Here is a 21,953-nt window from a genome sequence, read left to right as displayed (position 1 = left end):
TAAGGGGTCCTCATAAGGCAGGTGGCTGCTTAATACAGATCAAATAATATATCGAACAGCATTGAAAACGCACCACCAAGAAATGTTTGGATTTGGAAAAGAATACCTGGGCAATAAATGTTTTTGTTGTGAACAGCAATATATGGATGATTGATAATGACAACAAACAAAAAGGGATGCACAATCATTGATTACTTTTAATTCATCTACCTATGAAAGACACGTGGGGTCACAATGAAAAGTCAATAGCGCGTATGACCACCACCTGCAGCAAAACAAGCCATGCAACGTCTTCTCATCCACCCGATAAGTCTGCGAATAGTGTTCTGGGGGACAGCATTCCACTCCTGCTGTAGTGCGTTTTCCAGTTCTCTAACTTTATTCATTTGTGGACGACGTGAGATGTGTTGACCAAGGTAATCCCAAAGATACTCTATTGGCGATAAATCAGGGGACAGTGCTGGCCATTCAAGCAAAGGTACATTATTGTTCGCTAGATACTCGGGCTTTGTCTTGCTGAAATATGTGCATATCCTGATGCTGATGGAAGAAGGAATGGCGTGATTTTGCAAGACGTTATCTCGGTAGTAAATGGCATTCATTCTGCCACGACAAACGTGGAGTGCTGTTCCCGCCCCACACCATGATACTCCCTCCACCCCTTAAATGGAAACGGGATTCGTCAGAGAATAGCACACCATGCCAACGTTGTAATCTCCAATGACGATACCTTCCTGCCAAACGTCGGCTCTCATTTCGATGTCGACCAGTCAGGATAGGTCCAACATATGGTCGTTGAGCACGCAGCCCAGCAGAGCGAAGACGGCGACGCACAGTGTCTGCGCTGATAACCCCTCGTCGACCTTGAACAGTTGGTGTAGTCCTGGCAGCTGGCAGCGTTCGATCACGAATATGGAGGCGAACAATATGGCGATCTTGTCGTTGTGTCGTAACACGTCGTTGGCCTGGACGTGGACGGTCCCTGGTGGTTTCTGTCTGCTGGTATCGCCACTTGTTTGACGTTCCCTCAAAGACTACTTCATAAATGAAAGTGGCTTTTCTGAGACCATCTTTTATAGCCCAAATCGCATGATTTGCACATTCAATTTACGTTTTTCATGCTATGCATGCAATATGTTGTGTTTTGGTGTTGTGTTTCATGAAGTGTTCAGGCAATCGTTTTTTAAGTTATTCGTCGTCATGCATGGTCTATAAGGTAGTACGGTACTTAATCTTTGATATATTTAATGCTGATATACGCCCCATTCACATTTGTTATCATTAACTGGTGGTGCGTTTTCAGTGCTGTTCACTATATTATATGAGATTCTTTGGAATATTGCAAGATCCCGAGATTCTTTGAAATATTGCAAGACCCCGAAATAAGTACTGTAAGGTGCCTGCTTAATGGGGGTGTCCGCTTAATCTAATAACAACTGATTTAGTGTTGTGTTGTGTTGTGTTTCAGGTCACCCTGTTGTTGATTCATCTACAGGATACGTCAACTTCATAGCCGATGACATCATGAAGGTACAACGACTTTAATCTATTATATACACACCGTTTTATAACTAAACTAAACTGAACCGAACTTTATTTACATTCAGACCATTGTCTACGGCATATGAGGATATTTAAATACAGCAATCAATATAATTAGTATAACAAGATGGCGGATGTACAGTAACGTACATAAACATACACATTACAATAACGTACAGAAACACTATGGCATTGAGGTTCACGTATTTAATAAACTACTAATTTTCAGTATATCTCCCTCACTACAGGACTATCATATTACATTCAAAATAATATACTCTTCAAAAAAAGAAACGCATAGAGCATATTTTTCATAACATTAATTTTGAAATAACACAATAGTGAATGTTTTAGTATTATCTTATTCTATAGCTAGTGGATATGATATCATGCAATTCTGAAGCTGACAAAACGCATGATTTGACGTCAGCACGTGCAAATATGTTTTTCACAATATCCATAATAATGGTTGCAGAGCTCACATTTATCATGTACAAATCATGCACGTACAGCACGTGCACTACCTCTTGACAGAAAATTGAGTTACATTCACAAACGCATTATCGATAGTGTCGCTACGTAACGTTGAAATTATGCCCAGGCTGACAGAACCACAACGTAACAACGCAATTGGCCGGATGGAAGCCGGGGAATCGCAATCAACAGTTGCACGTCTTTTCAACACATCTCAGAGTACAATATCTAGGCTTTGGCACCGTTATCAGCAAACTGGAGTGTCACGTGACCACCCCAGATCCGGTCATCCCAGAGTTACCACACCGGCGCAAGACAGATACATATGCCTACGACATTTACGTGACAGATTCCTAACTGCTTCATAATCAACTTCTGCCATACCTGGGATGCGAAGAATTTCGGACCAGACCGTAAGAAACCGTTTACGTGAAGCCAATATCCGAGCTAGAAGACCAGCTAGACGGATAATTTTAACCGCGCAACATAGGCGTCTACGACTTACATGGTGCAGACATTGTCTGATATGGCGTCGACAGCAGTGGCGACGAGTCGCGTTTTTTGCTTCAACGCGCCGACGGCAGAGCTAGAGTTTACCGACGACGTAACGAGCGTTATGCCAATAATTGTGTGCGGCAGGTGGACAGATATGAAGGGGGGAGTGTTATGGTATGGGCGGCCATCACTTACACTGGCAGAACAGACCTTGTACATGTCCCAGGTCAGCTAACAGCCCAACGTTACTGCAACAAAATTCTCCAGCGTCACGCCATACCTTTCATCAACGCAGAAAATGTCATCTTCCAGCACGACAATGCACGACCACATAGCGCACGTATAACAACAGACTTCCTGAATCAACACAATGTCGGAGTGATGCCATGGCCTTCAAGATCACCTGATCTTAACCCCATCGAGCACCTGTGAGATGAACTAGATCGACGTTTACGGCAACGTAACCCTGCGCCACAAACGCTACCCCAGCTGCTCCAGGCTTTGCAACAAACATGGGCTACAATTCCCCAGCCTGTGATTCAAGCATTATTTGATTCCATGCGTAGGAGGTGCCAAGCCGTCATTGCTGCTAATGGGGCTCATACTCGATATTAGTGTCCATGACCGTGACCTTGATACGGTGGCCTAATCCTGTTGATTTGATAGACGATTTCATTCCAAGTGATGATCTGATCATGTTTAATAAGTTTCAATTTTACTGCTCTGGTATTGAGCAAAGATATGATGCTATAAATTTGCAATCCAATCCTAACATATACCAGTTATGCGTTTCTTTTTTTGAAGAGTATATTTCTGTGCAAAAACAGAGACCAAGTGAAGCAATGTATTGACAGAGCAGGGCTGTAGCTAGGATTTGTTGTTTTGTTTGGGGGGCAACTGAATAGTTTATTGTCTAAAACTCCTTAAACGGTTAAAAAGAGAATTTTCTTTAAGTTTCTATAAATTTTGTCTTTTATAAGCACTATCCCATAGACAGGATAGCACATACCACGGCTTTTGATATACCAGTCGTGGTGCAATGACTGGAACGAGAAGTAGCCCAATGGGCCTCACCACGGGAATCGAGTCTATGAAACAGAGACATGAACAATTTTAAAGGGACTATTCTTGTAATAATACAGTTCAAATGAACTTTCTTTTGACATTTCTCTCTTATTAACATTTTACAAGTTTACAGTTTATCTCTGATATTTGTTGTTGATTTTTAATTAAATTATCGTTTTTGTTGCCTTGTTTCGTTTAGTATCTGTACGCCTACCACTTCCTGGGATTGATATGGATAACACAGTTTATTACTGGCTGTGAAAGACTGGCAGTATCGGGGGCGGTGGCGGAATGGTTCTTCACTAGGTAATTACCAATTGCTGCTGTGAAAATCTGAGTGAGAAAGAGAGAGAGAGAGAGAGAGAGAGAGAGAGAGAGAGAGAGAGAGAGAGAGAGAGAGAGAGAGAGAGAGAGAGAGAGAGAGAGAGAGAGAGAGAGAGAGAGAGACAGACAGACAGACAGACAGACACACAGAGAGAGAGACACGGAGACAGAGACAGAGACAGACAGAGAGATACATAGAGTGACAGAGAGAGATGTTTTATATTATATATATTTAGTTTAAATTAAAGTTAATCATTGATCATTTCAAAAGAAAATTAATCAACAAATACACAACATATTCAATCATATTATTGAAGTTGCTTAATTTCAAAACCTATGCGTTTGACAACCGAAAATTGTATTATAGAAATTATAATTAAAGCTCTTTGGTATCCATGTATTTTATAACCATTAATAAACATACACAAAACGATGATCCTAAACTGGAAGAAGTTAAACACTTTATGGCTTTCGTCACAATTTGCACCCTATGCTTAGGCAGTATCCCGCAGCCTTCATTATGTTAGTAGTGGCGGATCCAGAAAATCAATTTAGGGGGACCCCAGTGACATGAGGCGGAATGCTAAGAGAACTTCGGGGGAGGTTTGGAGGGGAATCGTAAAAAAATAATAATTAATATATAATAAAATTAGAACTGTCGCAATATTTATGAGGGCCGGGCTCCTGCACCCCCCCCCCCCTCCCCCGATCCGTCTCTGGTTAGGCTCTGACTACCAACTGTCACGATAAAGTTGGCCAACTTTCTGCTTTCACGACTGCTAGTCTGAGCGCTTTTACAACTCCATGTTCGTCAAATACGACTTCTATGACCGATTAGTTGTTAATCTGAGCGCACCCATCGTAATTTGCCAGTTGGGGAAATTACAACGCAACCGTCGACTTGAGATTTGAGATACAAAGAGAGAAAGAGAGATTGAGAGAGAGTGAGAGATATTACAGATGTACAGAGAGAGAGAGAGAGAGAGAGAGAGAGAGAGAGAGAGAGAGAGAGAGAGAGAGAGAGAGAGAGAGAGAGAGAGAGAGAGAATGAATTAATATAACGGGTGATTCAAAGAATGATAGCGGAAAAGGTATGCAATGTAATGCACCGCAATTTTGCACATAACCAGGTTTATATTATTTATGACTAATTAATAAAATCACATTGTTTTAATATAGATGGACTTTTTTGTTTCAGAAACAAAAATGAACTCAGCTGGCCAATTGCAGTTTCAATAAAACGCCTTATCAGGTACTTTAATTCAAGGTTACGTGTTAGCGAATAAAACAGCAAAATGATATCATACATTTTGTATGGGTATGGTTATTTTTGTTAAAGCATGTTTATCGTGGGCCCAACATATAACGCTCATATAATAATCTTATTGTAGTGTCCAGACTTGGAATTTTCAGTTATATTTTAATGTGCTGTCAGATAAAAATAGTGAGAATAAGCGTTAAAATAAGCACTAAGAATATATAGATTCTAGTACAAAACTGTATGTAATTTCAGGTACCACTTGGGTTCTGTCGCACTTGGATCACTTCTAGTTGCTATTGTGTCACTAATTCGTCACACACTCAGCTTTATTGAAGGGAGGTAAGTGTGCTAAACAAATTATCTTAAGCAGAAAATGAATTAATCAATCAATGTTTGTTTAACGACACCCCAGCACGAAAAATACAGCGGCTATTGGTCTCTGTTATTAAATAGATGATTCACATCAGTACAAAATTCAGTATCTTTTAAAAGAAATATCAGGTCCTGTGCTTATAAAACCTTTAGAGTTCTGACTCAATTTGTATGGCGTTGTCATGACATTACTGTCTCAGACTATTTATTAGAGTCTTGAGTCTAAACTCAAGTTTTATAAGCACCAGGCCAGGGTCGTGCTTATAAAACTTTTGAAACCCGATCAATCTTTAAAGGGACATACTCTAGTTTTTAAACAGTAAGGCATGTTTTTGACTATTAGAGCCGTTTTTTGACAACTGAAATCACACTTTACTTAGATTTTATTGTTTAGATTATCTATTTCCGTACATTCGAAGTGTTTTTTGTCATCCTGGTGTTTTTAATATCACAAAATGCATTTCTCATATTTTTGAAAACGCAAGTGCGTCTGAGAAGTAAGTTATGGAGTCGGAGTTTTAATAATTTTTAGAGGGTAATTCACCATTTCAAAATCACAAACTCATGTTTCACTCAACTGTAACTTTATCCAAATGTGTTACAGGTTTGTAGATTAACCAAACTTAGTGTGCATTTTCATGGGCTAAAACTAGGGTATGTCCCTTTAATGACGTCAGAAGCATGCAGTTTGTATGGCGTTGTCATGACGTTAAAGTCTTACCAGATTCTGTTTCTCTATTTGATTCTTGACTCTAGACTCTAAACGTTTTATAAACAGCAGGCCTGGTCTCTCTCAATTACCGTAAATTAAAATTAAAACATTTACCATGCATATTACTATCGGTTTTTTATTTGTTAAAACAGGACCATACTATTAATTCATAAATTATTACTTTATTGATATACTGCTTAACAATTATTTAATTTTATATTATTTACAAATAGTTAATTTGCCAATACCTTTTGACAGTTATATGTGAAAAAAATGATGTTTATTTAAAGGTAGGGTCAACTCAAACAAGAGCCTTATGTGTTGGAAAGATGCATACCCGGACCACCAACACATACTGACACTTTAGCAAATGAAAAACGCGTAATTTTAGAGTTAATAAAAAACCATGATTATTCCTGCTAACTGGGGGCAGCCATTTTGTTTCGTTTTTGTGACGTCCGGTGGGATAGCTTGGGGCGAAGTGACGTCAGCTCCTGACCATCTCCTGTATGTACAGTGTAAACAAAAGCAGTAATTTTCGACAAGGCGCTTCTCTTTGATCAACCTGACTTGTAAAACAGCATAAATGACGTAATAATATAATAAACTATTTAACTAAATATATTTCAAGTTGCATTAACGGAACAAAATGGGGTTATAGTATTTTTCTCTGTTTAATAATCCAAAGGAAAAATGTACACTATTACGCCTATTGATATGCTATGTTGGAGCAAAAACGACAACCCACGATACCCAAGTGATAATTTTCTTTTCTTTGGCACTACGCAATTGGTCAGTTCTGTGGTTTTAGATGGAAAAGTCTACTTAATCAATAGTTTTACAGAACTATTTACAGTAATAAACCATGTCCATTACAATTTTAGGGGCGACAGGTAATATTCCATAATACCGGTATGTATTTTTGTGTCTAGACAGCAGCGTCAATTAATTGGCTCGTCTGGTTACCAATCAAATACACACCTGCCAATCAGGAATCACAGGTAGAAGCAACTAACAGCATAGACCAATTAACTAAGAAAACACTCCGTGTATCATTTCAGTACGTAGGTTAATGCATGGGCAAAACATTGTTAATTGTTTCGACTTGTTGTGTAGACACTTTGACAATCGTATTTTATTTTGTATTGAAAAATAATATATATAGTGCTGGATATACTTATTGCTGGCTTACTGGGATGTGTATTATTACAGAACACTGCAATGTAGGACTATTTATCATTCCGCAGAAACCAGGTAGATTGTGTTTCTCTAGTTCTAAGGCTCATTCCTGACGTGACGCGTTAAGTATTACATAACCACCAGCTCGCCAGAGGGCGTACTCACTGAGATGGTACAAAATGGCTGCGCCCGTTATATATAATAGTCGTTACATTTAACCGTTTTATTAATTAACTATACGATTGTACGTGTTGATATTAAGCAACAATGTGCATTATATATCGTTGAATATGCATACCAGGCCAAATGCCTTAATTGTCCTCTCCTTTAACAATATCCTAGCATCAGTCATGTATTGTCAAATCAAATATATAATTCCTATCTGTTTTTCTTTAGGCTATCCGGTGCCTCAAATATGATTGCCAAATTCTTTCTGAAGTGCATGGGATGCTGTCTGTGGTGTTTTGAGAAGTTTCTGAAGTTTCTCAACTCTAACGCTTACATCCAAATTGGTGAGGAAGAATGATGTGTCATGAATATCTTCAGTTGTTGAAATTTACCTATTAATATACTAAAAGTTATTATGACACACAAAAGACAAAGATAATTAATGATAAGTTTTTACTGCCGTGTATGAAAAGTTATAACATGGAAAGAGAAATGTCCGAAGGTGTAGAAACGAGCAATAGTCCATGAAAAGGGCGCACATGCCATGTGCAAATGAGCCTCATCACTAGAGGGGGTCCAGACCGAAGTTAACACAGTCAGTAACGAGTGTGTCCACCTTGAGCATTGATACAGGCCTGGCACTGTCGTCTTATTGAGACCACTAAACGCTGGAGAAAGGGATGGTACGGGCTGTGAGGGTTGCTGGCTGGAACCTGTTTCGCAGATGCGTTGTCTTGGCGAGGGGTTATCACGGGTGGTCGGCCGTTACGGGGACGGTCCGTGACCTGGTTGTTTTGTTGATATCGTTACCATAAGTACCATACGTACACGTGTTAACAACCCATGTGTTATCAAAAATAATGCATGGCGTTCTCACCAACGGGTGTGTAAGAAATATATTTATATTTTGATATGTATTTATATTTGCATTTGCATTCCATCTACAAAACAAAACCCCAACACACACACAGACACACAGACACACACACACACACACACACACACACACACAAATAGATATTAACGTTACGTTCTGCAGAAACGAATTAAAGGTGCAAAAGTTACCTAACGAATCCCAACAAAACTAAGACCACAATAAAACAAAAACCCAAACAATTACGTTTAAATTGTACATTACTCACAATTCATTGCTTAAATTATTAATTTGAGTAAAATCCTTTTTTTTATCATCTTAGCGTCTGTAGCAGATCAGTATTAATTTTATGCAAAATACCCCGAACAGTGACTTTTAAAGATTGTAAACATTCTTCAATTACAACGTGTCTTTCAGCCATCAACGGCTACAACTTCTGCAAGGCTGCCAAGCAGGCGTTTCTCCTCATAGTGTCCAACGCCTTGAGGGTGGCAGCCATTAACTTCGTCGGCGACTTCGTGCTGTTCCTTACCAAAGCTAGCATTGTGGCCGTCGTGGCTGTAGTTGGTATACAAGTGTTCAAGGTAGGTCACACAGATTTTTATTATTTTTAGAAACTTTAAGTATGATAATTAATTAATTTAATTGACTGTTGTACTTTATCATTCTTTAAAAATTCTGAAATTACATCTGCTATATATTATAAAGGTTTTTTTTAATTAAAAAAAAAAGTAATTTTTTTTTGCATTCTATAAGATAATTTTGATCGTAAATTCGTGTTAAAACAGTTTCATGTTGGAGAAGGTGTACTTATATATAAATCCTTGAGGCACCGTATTTGATATACAATAAGTTGGAAATAAATGAAAAATAAAAGTTAAATTAAAAAGGCATTTCTAAACTGGACACCTCTCAAATTGAGTAACATATATTCACTTTTTACGTGTTATTACTAAAATCTATTGACATTATTAAAAAAGGAGAGTACATTAATTAAATGTTAAAAATAAATCTCTCGACATTATGACAAAGGATGCATGAAAACAAAAGTCGATAACTACTACAGGTTATTTTTCTACGAATTGGCTCAGCAAGTGATCTACGTCACACGAAAACTTAAACGACGTCACAGTGAGCAACGAGACGTCATCAATGTACAGTTTAGATTTTGGCACGAACTTTGCATTAATTGTTAGGTAATGAGGTTTATAAATTCACAATAATGATTGAATTGTAGATCGGACCAGCAAAGATTGGGATTGACAGTGAATGGGATTAACTAGAAGTGACGCTGATGTTTTATACATAGGGCCGCAAAAAAGAGTAGCAGGTCGACAACATCGTTTTGGCTTCGTACACAATGGACCAAAATATAATGGCCAATCTTATCGCAATTTTAATTCATGGCCATATTTCGTAATGGTACACTATTAGCTACAGTTAGCTACGTTAATAATATCAGAACAAAACATTTTCAATAGCAATTTTGCACTCAATGTTTTGTAGTGTTCGGAACAAGGACGCGTCATGCACCCAGTTTATATTATTGCAGAGAGATGCAAAGTGACGTCATTAGAATACCGACGTCATTTAAATTAAGAAATGACCCCACCAGTCTGCGCGTACTAGTTAGATATTGAGTAATTGTTATGACATGAGTAATATCTTACACTGGTGTGTAATATATATATATATATATATATATGCTGAGGTGGATCCAGACGGGACCAAGGGACCCGTCCCCCCTTAAATAGTTTTAAGTGTCCCTTTCACCCTTTTTATTGTTTTTTCATTGTTATGACCTTTTTAGAAGTTGGTTCATGTGTCATTTCCTGTTAGACCCCTCTCCCCCCACCCCCGCAAAATATTTCCTAGATCCTCCCTGATTTAATGGAATCACAAAGTATACGTCCATTTTACATCGTCTTAACAGAATGAAGACGGAATCAACTACACATGGCTCCCGATTACACTGGCCTGTATATTTTCCTACCTTGTTGCCAACAGCTTTCTGGGTGTGTACGAGGTTAGTATTTGCTGATTTATAAATGCTTATCAGAAATGGGTGTGTACGAGGTTAGTATTTGCTGATTTATAAGTGTTTATCAGAAATGGGTGTGTACGAGGTTGGTATTTACTGATTTATAAGTGTTTAATGTACATGTGATTTTTTTTCAAAATAAGCAGTGCCGCAAATAAAACTATTTTAAAAAATCAACAACCCCACCCCCTCCCCCCAAAAAGAAGGAAAGTAATATAATATCTTTTCCAGTTAGACAAAAAGAAAACCTTCAAACTGAAAAGTAACTTTTTCGTATTTTTCTAAGAGCAACTGCCTCTCTCACGCCACTCCGCTAATTATGAAGGTCAAAATCAGTCGGTATTCTCAATAATGTGTTTTAAGATTTTCCTCTCTCTTTGTCTGACCGGCCTCGGTGGCGTCGTGGCAGGCAATCGGTCTACAGGCTGGTAGGTACTGGGTTCGGATCCCAGTCGAGGCATGGAATTTTTAATCCAGATACCGACTCCAAACCTTGAGTGAGTGCTCCGCAAGGGTCAATGGGTAGGTGTAAACCCCTTGCACCGACCAGTGATCCATAACTGGTTCAACAAAGGCCATGGTTTGTGCTATCCTGCCTGTGGGAAGCGCAAATAAAAGATCCCTTGCTGCTAATCGGAAGAGTAGCCCATGTAGTGGCGACAGCGGGTTTCCTCTCAAAATCTGTGTGAGTGCGTCGTTAAATAAAACATTTCTTTCTTTCTCTCTTTGTCTGATGCCATGTAATTAAAAATGTATTGCGTGCGACGTAAAATAAAAGATTCCTTCCTTCTTTTACTGCATGTAAATATTTTCTTTGTTGACAGAAAGCGATTGATGCGATATTCGTGTGTTTTGTGGAGGATTCAGATAGAAATGACGGAGTAGATCGACCTTACTTTATGAGTGTAGGGTTAATGGTAAGTAGAACTATCACGTACATTGTTGTATGCAACACGTTTTGAGATATCATTAACAATCCTTTAGTTTTTATTTTAGTTTTAATTTACAATTGTTTTTTTTATTTCCATTTAATATTCAAGCACGGTCTTTTGGGCACACATCTGTCACTTTCTGGGCTATCTGTCTATGGAATGGGTGATTGATTTGTTAGTAGTCAGTGATAGAGAAGTTTGTGCAGTGGCTTTAGTCCCAAAACACACCGAAGCTGGGTCTAGGTCTGGCGAGTGTGATAAAGAAGCCACATCCGGGTTGGTGCTTATAAAACTTTTAGACTCCAGACTTAATCTCTGATGACGTCACATCTATACAATTTGTATGGCGTTGCCATGACGTTAATGTCTCAGACTCTGTTAGTCTAGACTCTAAAAGTTTTATAAGCACCAGGCCAGGCCTGGTGTATTTTGACGTCTGCGTCTGTAACTGTAACATGTTTTCAATATATATATATATGAAGAGTCCACGAGAAAAACGATCTATGTCACATTATTAGTATTTATTGAAAACAGTGCCGAAAAATCAAAAACGTCATATTTCACCCAGAATGAAACTGAAGGATACTATATTTGTAACATTCAAAGTAGAGGATTATTTCTCTTCTGCAACACTTTTTCACAATCATTGGTACAAAATGAATATAGTAAATACAACAGAGAAAAAGTAGTACACTGGACTTGGATAATTGTTACCCGAATGTGAACGAATGGACATAAAACGTTATTTAACAGTATCTTTTCTGGAAGCGGAATGGTGACCTGCAAGTCCCAGATAACTGAACTAAAGTTGCATTGTGCAACATCTAACATATTTATTCACTTTTTTCATCAAAATCTGAGGAGCTCCCATCCTGATCCTTAGGCTTTTCGTCATATGGCAAAGAATCATAAAATGTCTTTGAAAGTGGCAGCTTTCAGAGGAATAAGGCGACTGTACAGATTTTGTAAGGTACCAGGATTCAAGGCATCTTGTTCGTTCTTTGACCTAAACTATGTGGTGAACTCCAAAATCAAGTTATCACGTTCATCTATTGTTATTATTTGAAAGCACTTGAACCGTTTACATTGACAATCCTCGCAGGTTTTATGCCTAGTTAATCTTTCCTGTTTCTTCAAATCCCGTTTACGTCCTTTTACCTTCCGTTTTTTAGGCATATTTGTTACAACGGGATGCTCGTATTCATCTGAGCTACTCATTATTCTTCACACACAAAGTTAATTCTGATAAAACAGGAGCAGAACAGTTTAATTTCACTTAAAATGTTCAGAAAGTATGGTAATCTACAGTAGCATGGAGGCTGCCATTGGCTTCCTTCTGTCCTTCTGACTGGTTCACGTGATCATCTATTGGACTTGGATCATTTTGTTCTGACAGCCATGGACATGGATCGTTTTGTACAAGGATATCAAACCATCAAATAGCCACAGTTAAGGACTGTGATCGAATTAACCTGTTTCTACTGGGTCAGAACAAAGCTTGATTAACAATCAAGAAGATGGGGCTATAATCGTCAATTCGACAAAAATGTGACATAGATCGTTTTTCCCGTGGACTCTTCATATATATATATATTAACTGCGTTCATATATTTAGATACATTTTATTCTATAAACACCAACAATAATTATGAGAATTCTACTTTGATATATATATATATATATATATATATATATATATATATATATATATATATATATATATATATATATATATATATATATCTTTCCTGTTGTATATTAAGAAATAAAAGAAGTAAAATGTGGCTCGCACAGGCTTCAGCTGCCAGTCTGGCAGTGTAAATGTTCTATGTCGTCTGCTGCCAGATCTGTAGCTCGCGCCAGCACGGGCTTGGCGTGTTTTGTCACATGCGTTTCATTTTTGACTGGTACCATACTCGCCAGACCTAGGCCCAGACCCAGACCCGGTGTGTTTTTGGGCCTCACTCTCCTCATTAAGTCGTTAAAACTTTCGGTAGGAGCCGAAGCCGGTAGGAGAATTCAGTACCTACCAGGCTCACGTTTGCACACCAATTCGCTTTTGCGTGCATTTCAATACAATTTCTATATCAAAAGAAATTATGTAAAAAATATTACACGATTGAAAGAATCGCGTGGCTGTAACTTGGTAACCACCATGCACAAATCAATATAATAGGCTGACCACAAACCTTTGAGTTATGCAACCTCAAGCCAGAGCATCACCTTATTTTGACGTTATATAAAAAATAACATGCCACATCCAGTTGTTATCATTTAATAATAAAAATAACAAATAATTTCATACCACTGGGTTATTTAAATTGAGGTCATCATATTTGTAATCATCAAATGAAAGATTTGAATAGGCTTTTCATTTTGTGTGTGTGTGTGTGTGTGTGTGTGTGTGTGTGTGTATATATACATATATATATATACATATATATATATATAGATATACATATGCATATACATATACATACATATACATACATATATATATATTTAAATGAAGATCTATTCCCTAAAATGAACTATATTAAAAACATTACTTGGTTAACGGTATTGTGGTGCCGTAAGGTCAATTACTTAACCACTGTTCGTCAATTTTAATTTATGTACATGTATTTAATTTTAACTTGAATTTTGTGCTTATATCCAGAAAATATTATCAGTTCCGCTATATTAAATGCCAATGTAGGCTACAATTTATTTTCACCAATTCAGAATTAAGTAATTTAGATGGGTAGCCTGAAAATAAAAGTTGGCTTTACAAAAATATAAATACCATTCATGCGTATGACGTAAATAAGTGGGGTTGTGAATCACACAGAAAATAACGGATGCATTTTATAACTTTGTATCAAATACTTAACTCACTACAATTACAACTATAATAATAATAATAATAATAATAATAATAATAAATATATACTCTAGATTATGTACCCTTTTAAAGTACTGAAAGCAGAAAAGGTAGCATAAACTCTGGAACTGCGACTTTTTTGTAATTAAATTCTTATAGTCTGTTGGGTATTGTTGTCTTATCTTACAGAACTTTGTGAAAAACTGCGGCGAGGCACAGGCTGTTGCTAAGAACAGAACGCCGAGATTTTAAGTTCAAATTCACTAAAAAAAAACCCCCAGCATTAACTCGACATTATTATATTGCTTCTTTTTCGTTTTTTTACAATAAATGTGTGACGTGAGCTGGACCTTTCTTGGCGTTTTTAAAAAAAACATTAATAGTCAATTTTGCCAGAACTATTCTATATTTTGAGCCAATTTCTGTGTGGGTGTTCCATCAGAGAAATGTTCAAACACGCCTGTCGTGGGTCACAACCTCTGGCTACGCCAGAGAGTTCTGTTGAAGATAGAAGCCAATTTCTATAAATTATCTCTTTATATAAACTTTATCTGTGGTATGTTTCAATGTGTGCTTTTTGAAATATATATCATAGTTTGGACCATGATGTCAACATAAATGTGCTTTTTTTTCATATAAATTTTGATAATTTAACAAATTATTTCTACTGCTTATGTATTTCTTCGTACCATGGAGCTGTTTGTCATACTAATAATAAATTTGAACAAAATCGGGGGCGGTTTAAGGATTTTAAGAAGGGAGATTGGGGTTACAGCATCTATACGTGCTTGCTGGGTGAGGGTAAACTCATTTCTTTTTTGTATTTCTTTTTTTGAAGCTTTTTGAATCCCTAACACCCTTAAATCAGCTACTGAAAATGTTTGCCAGGTTCTATTCTAATCAGATTGCGATGGAGTGCACTAACTTTAACAAATATGTAAACACTAGTAATTTAAAGTTTACTTATATATATCGACTATGGTAGCGTTTACCTGTAATCATTAAGAGTACGCAAATCGCCTTTAACTCAGAAACATTCCAATTTTCAAACCTGTTTTCTTTTTTATACTGTATATTATTGTAATTGATATATAATGTTCAATGTTGCATTAATTAAAAGCTGCACTAATTACACATGTATGTTGTGGTTTATATTATTAACCAGTGGCGTAACTTCTCTTAAATTGGCTGTAAACAAAACTGATACGTGTACATAAGCGTCAGAAGCGGGGTACGAGTGGGTGAACTGCCCTCTCCAACTAAGTGATAAGCGAATTAATATAACTACCCCCCCCCCCCCCCCCCCACCACCACCACCACCAATTGCTGACATCTTTCGACGCCGGGCAACGGGCAACTATATTTACGTGCCCCTATCCACGAAGGTTCAGGCACGCCCACTACGGATTTAGCCTCTGACTTCGCCAGTGACTAACTCCGGAGCAGGGGGGGGGGGGGGGGGGGGGGGGGAGAGTGTGTTTGAGGTGGGCGGAATTTGGAATAAAGCCATTTAGTAAAGTCCACGCGAGCGCGGACCAAATAGCAGACACTTCGCAAACTTGAAGTAACACCGAGTGGGAGCCGTGCTCTGATTGACTGAATTTCAATTCCTCGGTGAAGCCTGACAATTACCTAAGTCTACAAAGAGTAACTGCATCCAAAAACATGTCTGGACTCTAACATTTGACCCAAAATAGTTAAGACTGCTCAGCCAAAAGGTTTTAAGGTGATTTTGAGCAATTGAACGGGCGCCGAAATAAAATGCGTTAGACTACTTATAAAAAAATAAACATAAGAATTTTGAACTGCTTCGAAAACGTTTAAAGTCTAACTAGCCCCAAAAAAGGAGGTTGATACCTGTCCTAGCAAAGGTTGGCGTTATGGCGATCCGATGAAGTCGGTGGTGTCCAGATGTGGAATATCGACGCCTAGGCAACACGAAACGTGATTACACAAACGTCATTATTTTAATGTTAAGATAAAATGATATATTTGGTTAATTTTTCGACGTGTAAGCAATGGCCTTTTTTACTATTATAGTTATTACCTTCTATTAAACAACTACTTTGTATTCTTAACACTGATTCACATATAATAAGTCACTTTTCAATGGACTCTCTTCGTGGCATTATTCAATTGTAATTGAAGAATCTTTCAATAAATTAATAAATAGCTCTTTTGTGCTATTATCTTTACTTACCATTGCTTTTCATAAACTTACAACACAGTTAAAATGTCCAGTCTTTCTCTGTATATATGATTATTTAGTTCGCCAATGTTCACTTCATACAATTATTCAGTTTTTGTTTATAAATACATACGGACTTATTTTCAGCAATTGATGAGCGCAAAGAACCCACCAACACGTAATATGAATAATGGATGAAACCATGACAACAGAAAAGAAAATTATGTTTAATTTATTTTGAGATGACGTCATCAAGCGAACGTTGAGATGTTGCAAGATCACCCTTGTGGAAGAGTGGTGCATGTTCACAACCGGTTGCAAGTAGTGACTGGTTAAAACTGAGACTTACGCAGTCTCAGAATACAATATTTACATATTGGTGGATAAATTAAACAATGTTTACAAATGTTTACAACATTGAATAATGTAGCCTACCTATGTGTAAAGATATCGATCTCAGTAGCATTAATATATTCTGTAACAGGTGGTTTTGCAAATACATTTTACCTTTGTAAATGGTTTCATCCCAATACATGTAACATCAACATATAATGTAACATGATGTACAAATGTCCACAAATAACGTAGTTATGTAAGTTATTTGACTTGTACTGTAACTGTGTATAAGTTTGCATTTCACTGGGTAATCAGTACATGTTCAGTGTTATTGTCATGAAATATATTGGCAGAAACGAAGAAACTGGCGTCCAATTTTAATGTTACTGATTTTACAGTAGTTATTAGTAACATTAATTGATAATAAGTCATGACACCTAATAACATCTGTTAATGTTAGTTAGGTCATTAATATGTGCACCATCTGATACTATAGCATTGTCATATTAACACCTCTTGATGATGGGTCATGACAACTGGGTAAGATGATTATACTGATGCTAGGCCATTAAAATATACATCGATTGATGGTGGGCCATTGAAATTTACATCATTTATTGATGCAGCAGCATTGACACAAGAAACATCAGCTTACAATGCGTCACTGAAGTGAGTAACACCAGTCGATGTTAGGCCATTGTACAGTAACATAGGCCTATATTGAATCTGGGCCATTGTATAGTCACATAATTATATTGAAGCTGGGACATCTGTTGATGCTGAACCATTAAACTAGAACAGCTGTTGATGATGGACCATTAAAGTTACACCAGTTGACGATGGCCCATTAAACTAGATCAGCTGTTGGTGATGGCCCATTACACTGGATACGATCTGTTGATGCCGGACCACTGCAATGAGTACCGAATCTAAATGCTTGTCCGTTGAAATGAGTACTATCTTTTGAAGCTGGGTCGTTGAAATGAGTAGCCCTACCATCTTTTGAAGCTGGGTCGTTGAAATCAGTAGGCCTACCATCTTTTGAAGCTGGGTCGTAGAAATGAGTAGCCCTACCATCTTTTGAAGCTGGGTCGTTGGCATAAGTAGCCCTACCATCTTTTGAAGCTGTGTCGTTGAAATCAGTAGACCTACCATCGTTTGAAGCTGTGTCGTTGAAATGAGTGGGCCTAACATCTTTTGAAACTGGGTCGTGGAAATGAGTAGCCCTACCATCTTTTGAAGCTGGGTCGTGGAAATGAGTGGGCCTAACATCTTTTGAAACTGGGTCGTGGAAATGAGTAGCCCTACCATCTTTTGAAGCTGGGTCGTTGAAAGGAGTATTCCTACCATCTTTTGAAGCTGGGTCGTTGAAAGGAGTATTCCTACCATCTTTTGAAGCTGGGTCGTTAAAATGAGTAGCCCTACCATCTTTTGAAGCTGGGTCGTTGAAATGAGAACTGTTTTTAATGCTGGGTCGTTGAAATGAGTAACATCATTTAATGCTAAATAGTTGAAATGAGTACCATATTTCGATGGTGAGTCGTTGAATTGGGTACTGTCTTATGATATTGGGTCGTTGAAATGAATACCATCGTTCGATGCTGGACCGTTGAAATGAGTACAGTACTACTTAAAAAAAAAAAAAAATTCAGGTTCGTTGAAATGAATTCTATATGTTGATTCTTGGCTATTATATTTGCAGGGCCACTGTGATTAGTAACAACTGTTTATTTTGTTCTGTTGAAATTAATAATATCTACTGATGCCGAGTCACTCAAATGTATATCGTACGTTGATACTGGGCGATTGAAATGAATAACATGTGTTGATCATGAACTATTACGGTACCATCATAGGCCTTTGGAATTGGTAACACACTTTGATGATAGGCCATTATACACACCTGGAAATTAATTACACACCACCTAGTTTTAACCCTGTCACTTATACTCCACAAGTAATTGTGACCAGTTCGTGAATACAGAAAACATTTTAATTAATATCCTGTCTATTCAGAGGATATTGAAAGCGACTGACAGCAAGAAACATTGCGTCATTACATCAATATTTAATGTATTCTAGGGAGAAAGACAGAAACCACAACTGTATGGTAATTAACTACGGAGCTGATGTGCTCTTCTCGTGAGTAATTCATTAATACCATCCAGATAAATACCGAGTAGATCCAGAATATGTAAATTCAGGTGGCGCTTAATGTCCAAGTGTCTGTTAATTAAAAGATGCGCGCGATTGTTGATCATAGGCGTACGGACTCCTATGTTTTTTTTTTGGGGGGGGGGGGGGGGGGGGGAGGCTTGTTTTTGCCCGAATTAAAGAAAAATGCCCGAATCTGGATAACAACGTTTTTTCCTATTAGCATAACTGCCAAACAGCTATATTGGGTTGTAAATGAATCACTACACATTTTGACATGAATTACAACTAATTTTGCAGGTAGAATGATGGAAATACATGGTAAAAATACCTCAGTTTAGCACATTTTGCACGAATATCCCTATTGCTTTTCTCGCTCCAGCCAGTGCACCACAACTGGTACATCAAAGGCTGTGGTATGTGATATCCTGTCTATGGGATGGTGCATATAAAATATCCTTTGCTGCTAATCGAAAAGAGTAGTCCATGAAGTGGCGACAGCGGGTTTCCTCCCTCAATATCTGTGTGGTCCTTAATCTTATGTCCGACGCCATATAAACGTACATAAAATGTGATGAGTGCGTCGTTAAATAAACTATTTCTTTCTTTCTTTCTATTGTTTTTGCTCAAATTTGAGGTTATGTGGTTGATAGTATCTGGATGAGGAACGTTTCAACAAACAAGATAACACATACCACGGCCTTTGATATTCCAACTGTGGAGTATTGTATGATTTACAAATTAACCCAGTAAGTGGTAGGATCACCATTGACTTGAAACGAGCGCTTAGTAACGACCGAATTAGTCCCACCCAATTTCTTAATAGTAATGTAATTATGTTACGTGCAGAAAACAGTGTGATTCATAAAAGCAAACAGGAAAAAAACACCTTTTAGGAAAACTTGGGTTGGGTTTTGTTTACTGTGTATGGTAGAATAACACATTTATGGTCAGCTAGTCGTATCGGATATAAGGGTATTTGTTATGATAATTAGAGTAAGTTTAAATATGTTATAGAAATTATTACATGTGGCAGGTAATGGTGCATCTTCATAAATCAAGGCTAATATTCGTTCCTCGTATTCAGCCTTGATACATGTCGTCAAGAAATCGTGCCACAAAATGCTTAAATTTCATTGGATGCGATGAGATCTGATTGCAACGAATCGCAACGCTCCTTATAGATTCCCTTGTTATTGTAAACAAAGATGGCAGCGTCAGCGTCCGTGGAAACGTGTCGTGTTTGTCACGATATGTAAAAAAAAAGGTTTCGGCGGTCAATTTTTGATATTGCTTTCAAGATTGTCACATGTTACCGATACTGTGATTGATCAGCGATGTCATCGTGTAAGGGACATAATCGGTGTTACAAATTTTTTTCCAATAGAGGGCGCTAGTAGTGGATATCAGTAATCTTGACTACATGTATCAAGGCTGAATACGAGGAACGAATATTAGCCTTGATTTATGAAGATGGTAATGGTGATGGAAACCATTCTTTTAAAAATACCAGCTGAATACAATCAAATACTTTGCAAATATACAAATTTTGTTAACGAGTATATATGACAGTGTAATTCTTTTAAATCTAATTTTTCATTTTAACTTTTTTTATACTACTGGTTTTACTCCTGCTTTTATATTTAGGTTTTTCCAATCGATGTCAACATTTGGTTGACGAAACGTTGAAAATTTTACCTATATATATATATATATATATATATATATATATATATATATATATATATATATATATATATCTGTGGGTTTTTGTGTCTTTTTTTTAAACCGAACCTTTGCCATTTTTAGACCAGTTATTATCAAGTTTATGTCCCAACCAAAATAATTTTTAATGAGAATTAATTCACTGGGGACATAAACTTGATAATAATTAGTACCGAATTTATTATTCTATTTATTGTCAAGTTACTCTTACTGTTCTGCTGTAATATATAGAGGATAATAAACGAGTTGCCAGTTATTATCAAATTTATGTCCCTCGTGAAATAATTTTCATTTGTTACGAGCTAAAGCTCATGACAAGTGAAAATTATTTCACGAGGGACATAAATTTGATAATAACTGGTACCGAGTTTGTTATTCTATTTATTACCCCGGCTATTTGGTGTTTTTTAAGCCTTTATTTTCGATATAGCCTACATCGGCTACACGTCCATGTATACAGAAACGACGTAAAATACTTTACTGTTCTGGGTATTGCTTTAACTTTGTATTTTATTCACGGTTCACAGATAATTTTCAAAACCCAAAGTTCTATATATTCTGTAAAGAAAATCTATAATAAATTGCATTAAACTACCATTTTATTACATGTTTAACACTGAAACCAAAAAGACGTAAACGCAAACGCTTTAAACTACGTGACTTCATTGTGTGAGCTTTGCCAAATCGCGATGACGCCATATTTAGTACCGACAAGGTGATTGGTTTGTTGGCGTCAAATCGTCCAGTAGTAGTGTACGTTAAACCAATGCATGAGAAATTATGATTTTTATTTTTCCCGTTATGAGTGCTTGCTGGGGTAATAAATAAATAAATATATATACAAATTGTCAAATTACTATGAGTTTGTCCGCTAACGCTAACTTTCAAGGTCATTTTTGAAAATCAATGTTCTATCTCTTCAGTTAAAAACATTTTGTTAACAAGGTAGCATTACACTATAGTCCTTCCCACAGGGAACGCCTTTTTAATCATAATATAGAATTTACTACAAGTTATTTATTTATGAGCCGATTGTTTTCTAAATTGCATACAAAAATAGTGGGGCTTTTGTTATTTCCAAAACATTTTTACGTTTTTTTTTAACGAAACTGAAATTATTTACAAAAAAAACCCCTACATTTCTGTAGGAGGATGGGACGGACTATAGGTACATCGAACATAAACAAATAAATGCAGCCTACAAGTCTGCTAGATTATTATGTTATTTTTGTATCAATATACTTTTGC

At 37.0% G+C, this 21,953-nt stretch overlaps 1 protein-coding gene across 2 annotated transcripts in view; it reads left to right on the top strand.

Moving 5' to 3' along the window:
- The window catches only part of LOC121375816 (choline transporter-like protein 1), a 41,693-nt gene extending 24,921 nt beyond the window's left edge, over positions 1 to 16,772 (top strand). Inside the window, exons 13-21 of one of the 2 annotated variants that reach the window (XM_041503473.1) lie at positions 1,469 to 1,530; positions 3,776 to 3,882; positions 5,099 to 5,152; positions 5,414 to 5,500; positions 7,821 to 7,936; positions 8,884 to 9,050; positions 10,400 to 10,492; positions 11,332 to 11,424; positions 16,638 to 16,772. In XM_041503473.1, the coding sequence (XP_041359407.1) occupies positions 1,469 to 1,530; positions 3,776 to 3,882; positions 5,099 to 5,152; positions 5,414 to 5,500; positions 7,821 to 7,936; positions 8,884 to 9,050; positions 10,400 to 10,492; positions 11,332 to 11,424; positions 16,638 to 16,688 (830 nt within the window). In that variant the 3' untranslated portion in view covers positions 16,689 to 16,772. Of the gene's footprint in view, positions 1 to 1,468; positions 1,531 to 3,775; positions 3,883 to 5,098; positions 5,153 to 5,413; positions 5,501 to 7,820; positions 7,937 to 8,883; positions 9,051 to 10,399; positions 10,493 to 11,331; positions 11,425 to 14,491; positions 15,435 to 16,637 lie in introns of those variants that run through there. The other variant, XM_041503472.1, reaches the window with a different exon arrangement.
- Positions 16,773 to 21,953: the final 5,181 nt, after the last annotated feature.

The sequence above is a fragment of the Gigantopelta aegis genome, chromosome 6 (genome assembly GCF_016097555.1).
Source record: "Gigantopelta aegis isolate Gae_Host chromosome 6, Gae_host_genome, whole genome shotgun sequence".
In the NCBI taxonomy this organism is placed as follows: domain Eukaryota; kingdom Metazoa; phylum Mollusca; class Gastropoda; order Neomphalida; family Peltospiridae; genus Gigantopelta; species Gigantopelta aegis.
This window is presented reverse-complemented; position numbering and strand designations above follow the sequence as displayed.